Genomic DNA, 5,790 nt, shown 5'->3' with positions numbered 1-5,790 from the left:
ATCGCGGCCTTCAAGAACAAGTCTCGAGGGCTGAGGCCAGCCTGGAGCTGCAGGCAATGATCCTATACGAATTAGCTCAGGCTGAACAGGCGCGAAAGACGGTACCTAGTGACACTCGCATACCAGCACCGGATACAGGAAAGACTGAGCGACTTCTCTATGAATTACTCGTCACAACGTTCCCCTGTGGTATTTAGTCGCCATGTCCCACAATCCACGCGCATTCAATCCCGCTTACACAGACTGAGCACAGCAAGAAACGTCCGACCAGCATCGCACGTCATGCCTGCTCGTGCCAAGACTATGCTAAACACAACAACCCTGGCGTCGTGCAACACAACTTCAAGCAGACCGCGTGTATTATGTCTGCTGACCAGATGCCACCAACACGACAATTGTTGTGTTCAATTGCAAATTAGACGCAGACAAAGGAGAATCACCCGACCCTAGACTCTACATAGCCAGTCTGAAGCTGCGAACCCACCACAGGCCATGCCCTTGTCGATACGTTGACATAATGCCTAGCTCATCTGCTCTCTTGACAGTACTCCACCATAGCGTCTGCCTCGAGCCTACATGAGATATCCTCAACGGGGATTGTCCCATGCAATCAGTATGTTGCTCTGGCTTGGCAGAGTTGGTGAAAGATGGCAAAGGAGCAGGCTGTGTCCATTAGAGACAAGGACGACAAAGGGTTTTGGTTGACCAAACCTGGCGGCGCCTTATACGGAAATATGTCGGCACATGTCCACGGGGGAGAAGGCGCGAGGTCTTCGTTGCCGCCGTAAGCATTGCCAAGACCACGCGAGACGCAAGAGAATCGACCATTGTAGAGACATGGTTACGTACTGTACATCCGTGTGTTGTGTAAAGTCAAAGTTAGCGTGCAAGGTTGTCTGGCGACATGTGTATTGCATATATTCGTATCCTCTTTTGTCAGCGACTTTTGCGTGGTCGGTGAGAACGATACGAGCATTACTACGCCTACATTCACACACATACCCAAAAGCGCACCTGGACGTATCTCTCAACCAGCACTGGCTGATCAAGTATTAGCCATTTTTCTGCAGCTCTTGGCAGCACATCCAGATCACAGAACTTCGGGCAGGTCCGTGAGTCAACTTGCTCATGTGAAAGGTGAAAAAATTGCTACAAAAAGAATCTACCGTAATCGACTCACCTCTATCGGGTCGTGCAAAGGAGACACGCAGCAAGGGAACAGCTTCCACAGCCTTGTTCGATCCCTCCCTCTGCCATCGAAATCGATCTTCTACGCATTCTACTCTGTATTGTTTGTTCCCGCCTTGCATCCCAACATAGTCCTTGAGAAGATCTCAAAGGGATGGGACAGCTTCCTGCCTGTTCGAATGTACCGGCTCTCAACTGATGATGTGCTCATTCACGACGCACTTGCGCGGACGGGTATCTAGGTTGGTCGAGGCACGACGTTTGCGCTGGAGTTCTCCCAAAGCTTGAAAGTGGTACATCTGGAGTTCGTCCGCGTGGATCAGGTAGATGCGTCGGTCAGGATCCTCCAAGGCGGCCCGAACACAGTGACGTGGGGCGAGTGGACGGAGTTCATGGGTAAAAGCGCGATGGTGGGTTTGGGTGTAGCGCTGCACGATGTTTTCAACCGCAGCATGGACCTCGTCATCGATCGGGACCAATTCTACAATCTTCTGCTCCTGTCCCTCACACAGCACGAACGTGATTTCGTCTGCTGCCTCTGAGGAACAGTCTCCGTGAGAGGACTGGTTCGCAGGTGCTGAAGCATCCTCTACCGGGTCGTCCGAGTAGTGGCTGATCGAATAGGTTGTGGCCAGCTGCTGACGTATCAACACCAAGGCTTGAGGGTCGTCAGCTGGCCGCTCCCCATCCTCAAAAGTATCGCCGTGAGGAGCCAAGGCAGGGGAGTCAATATCCATGCTTTGCTGCCGTGGACGGTCTACCAGGCTGGGACTAGATGCACTGTCACTGTCAGTGGGAGAGGTCGGAATGCCTTCTGAGATCTCGACAGCAGTGAGCAGTCTGGGGTCGAGAGGACCAAAGAATGACAAGTAAATATCGCGTCGGACGAAGAAGGCCGTGAGTCCACCAGTCTTGTCAACACGATATCCACGGTGCATGTTCTCGAGCGTCAGACTGGAAGCACTCTCGGCGAATGCCTGATGGAAAGGTCGACTCCAGCGGCGTCGCAGTTCCTCTCCGCCGCCGTCGGTCACCAACACAGCCGGGGTATCGTGGTATTTATTTGGCTGAGCTTTCTCATACAAGGTCACCATTGCCTCCACCACAGAGTCCAGGATGGCAGGGTCATAGGTGAAGTGCTGCGGGTCACGAGCCCGGAGGAGCGAGCGGCGCGCTTCCACTCGGTCAGGACTTTGGGTCATCGTCTCGGCGATACGGGAAGACCGGAAGCCGAGCTCCTGAGCTGTCTTCGCCAGTCGATACTTCGCTCGAACGCTGGCATCGTCTGTCTCTCGACTGCCGCGACATTCAAGCTTGATTCTGCTCGGGCACAGCTGCTGTAGGTCACGCATCGTGGCCAGAAATAGGCGGCGAATGGCGAGGTCCAAGCGGTCCTCACGACGGAGGAGAAGCTTTGGTATACCCAAGGTGTCTGACGTCCCGGTGGTAGGCGGAGCTGATCTCGGTGACACAAATGACTGATCGAGCACACGATGCAGTGTCTGACCCCGAGGAATCTGAAACAGAGCCCTCACACAGCCAGCCACGTCTTCCAAATGGTTAAAGTCTTTGCAGCAGACCGCCAAAGATGGGATGCGGCCCGGATAGGCCATCATCTGCTGCCAGATGTGTTGACGCTCTGTCGCGTCGAAGTTGCCCAAGATGGCGCCACGGCGAACGAGGGGGTCGAGCAGCTTTCTGTCCCCGTGGCAATACATGGGACAGCGCAGACGAACGGTTCTCAGGGTCAACGGATCCAGCCGCTCTTCTGTCCGAGGGATGCCCGCCAACAACCGTTGCCAAGCGCTCAGCATATAGAGCAGTGAATGCACAATGATCTCGTCACACTGGAGTCGCAATAGGCTGCCAATATTGCCCGTGATCAACTCGCGTCCAAAAGCCATGAACTTCGCCACCTGGCGAAAGGCGTCAGCCAGGCTCAGTCGGCGCAGCAGCCGTTTCAGCTCTTTGACCTCGTTCGGAGACCGAATCTGAGACCACCAAGAGTCGATCGTCGGAGCATCTGAAGACGAGCAGCGAAGGATGTGGAAAAACACATCGCCAGAGTTGGGGGGCCGCTCGTTGAGGTTCTGTCGCACCAGTTCACGACGAAGCTCAGAACTAATGGCTACAAGATGGGTCAGTGATTCGTGTCTGATTCGACGAGCGGTAGATATCCGAGGGAATGCTCCATATATGAGATGCAAGGTATGAACCACGGTAGAGAAGTCAGTTCAGTAATCCGAGGGTGGGCAACAAGAGGATGCACGAGAATACAGAACCAATGTTAGGTCACTCACTCGGCGCGTAGAAATCGACCACCCACCAGCGATCGCCGTCCACCAAGTGTCGCTTGGCAGCTTCAATCCGATGGCGCCCATGAAGACAGAGGGCGCGAAATGCATCGGGAAAGATCAACAGAGGCCACTGGACCGGGTCATGGTGCAGCAGTGCCTGCCGCGATGAAGCAGCTCGGGCGAGGGCATCATCGAGCTGCTCATAAGTCACTGTGGCCGGGATGTGGTGTTGAGGGCGCAGTCGTTGGCATCCCGCTTGTCGAAAGAGAGACACGAGACGCCGAACGTTGGACTCGTCACACTGATGCTCGGGCAGCACGTCAAACTGCAGCGCGTCGAGATCGAGTCGAGCAGAGCCACAGAAGGCGTGATGTCGCTCTTCTTCGATCTGGGTCTCGCGGTCGAGCACATCAAACTGGGGCCGTGTCGCACACGGACGACTTCGAGGCATGGAGTCGAATATGACCAGGTGTCTCAGCTTTTGGGTTGTTGATGAGAGAAGGGAGACTGCATCTGATGCCGCGTGACTGCTGACGAAGAAAAATGTGCTTGCTCCCTCCTCCACCACAAAGGGTGGGGAAATTGCGCCTTCTTTTCGGTATTCCACCACAATCGGCGGTGCTTGGTTCCTCACAACCTGATCTCTGCTTGAACCGGATACATTTGATCTTCGGTCATCGTAACATTTCGCGTCTACCACCTCGATGGCGCTCAATCGTTACACACAGTTTCCGCTGAAGTATTTCAAGGATGGCGACTCAATTGAGAGACAGGCGGACAATCGATCTGAGGGCGTTGTTGATACGGTCAGCAAGAGGGAGGATGGAACGAAGCCAGTCCAAGCATCAATCGATCGTAGTACCCAGTTGCCAACAAGCTGGACCGGTGGCAACGACCATGAGAACAATGGCAGCAATCTCGCCGTCAGCAACACCGCTAGACCCAGCACTCCACTCGGCGCAGACTCCGTCAACAATACCCACAGCGGCATTGAAGCTGCGCCCACAAGCTCGGCACCTCACAGCACTAGCGATAGCGCAGGCAACAAGATCAGCAATGACGCAAGCGAAAGCGCTCAACCGTGTCTACAGCGTCAACGAGGCACTGTGTGGGCAGCATACAGTTCTCGCTGTGAATTGGACCTGCACAAACCTGTCGACATTGCAGTCTCCCGGACGGAGCCAAGTAAAATGGTCATGGTGCGACGACCAGCGGTCGACATGAATACCAAAAAAACGGAGATGGTGGCCCTGCTGATGCAGCAACCCAACTTTGCCGCCTGTTGGGAAGTGTTCGATGCAGTGCCCACACCGTTCTGGGTCTGTGAGTACAGTATCGTCACCCTGGAGCATGTCTGTGCCTTACCCACATTTCCCACGGTGATGGAAGTGACAGCCATCGCCGGTCAGGTAAGGCACGACAGATACCCGTTTGACGCTTCGCTGACGCGATATAGCTTCTGAATGCCGTCGTCTTTCTGGATTGTCATCGACTGGCACACCCCGTCCTGAGCGCCGAGAACGTGCTGGCCATGCCCGATGGCGTCATGAAGATCGGTCAGTCGTCGAGCCGCAAAGAGTGCGATCTTCACGAACACAGAGGCTAACCCGAGACAGCGGAGCCGGAGGTGTGCAAGCCACAGCGAAGCTATACGAAACTCCCGAAGAACACTCATCAAGTCGGCGATATCTTGTCACTGTTGACCACCAAGAGTAACAAGAATTTCAAGAGTTCTGAGAGCTTACAGCCAACGCAATACGACTGCGAACGCTACCCCCCGGCAGGGCTGGATTTTTTTGCCAGCTGCTACACCAGAACAGCCGCCGACCTGGTTCAGGTAAGTGCCCCTGATATCGATCAGCAGCAGATGCTGACCTACCACAGCATGAATTCTTGTCCGTCAACTGGCACCCTGAGGAACTGACCGCTCTGGTGGCGGTAGCAGGCTTCGTGGTGCATCGCTTTTTTGGCTTTTCGGAGCACATTTCGACATAGAGTAATCGGGATGTCTGCCTACTTTCTTGCTGCACTCACATTCCGAGTAGTCTTGTACTGTTTCTCTCCAAATGTGACATGTCTACCTCATACCTTTCGTCCATCCAGATCATGCGTCCCTGTAGGCACTAGATCATGCGTCCGTATAAGCCAGAAAACAGTTTTCCATTCGCCAAAGACTTCCATATGAATCCATCAGACAAGCCTCACGACAAACCGCGAATACATCCAGTTCGCGACACTCCCAAACCATAAAAGTTGACCCCAGCGAGTGGACTCGTCGAGCCAAATGGCGCCTGTGAAAGACTCA

General features: G+C 54.3%; 2 protein-coding genes across 2 annotated transcripts; one reads left to right on the top strand and one right to left on the bottom strand.

Moving 5' to 3' along the window:
* Positions 1-1,379: 1,379 nt before the first annotated feature.
* On the bottom strand, positions 1,380-3,569 carry PMZ80_011311 (uncharacterized protein; the record flags this gene model as incomplete). The annotated part of the gene is made up of 2 exons (XM_064879690.1): positions 1,380-3,316; positions 3,515-3,569. 2 exons carry the CDS (start codon positions 3,567-3,569, stop codon positions 1,380-1,382), a joined length of 1,992 nt encoding a protein of 663 aa, XP_064724541.1.
* A 620-nt stretch (positions 3,570-4,189) lies between these two features.
* Positions 4,190-5,480, top strand: PMZ80_011310 (uncharacterized protein; the record flags this gene model as incomplete). Its single annotated transcript, XM_064879689.1, has 4 exons — positions 4,190-4,894; positions 4,942-5,041; positions 5,102-5,322; positions 5,370-5,480. 4 exons carry the CDS (start codon positions 4,190-4,192, stop codon positions 5,478-5,480), a joined length of 1,137 nt encoding a protein of 378 aa, XP_064724540.1.
* Positions 5,481-5,790: the final 310 nt, after the last annotated feature.

Source organism: Knufia obscura, assembly GCF_036327395.1.
Source record: "Knufia obscura strain CCFEE 5817 isolate CBS 148926 chromosome Unknown scaffold_47, whole genome shotgun sequence".
NCBI lineage: Eukaryota > Fungi > Ascomycota > Eurotiomycetes > Chaetothyriales > Trichomeriaceae > Knufia > Knufia obscura.
Note: the sequence above shows the minus strand (reverse complement) of the source record. Positions and strands in the feature narration are given on the sequence as shown.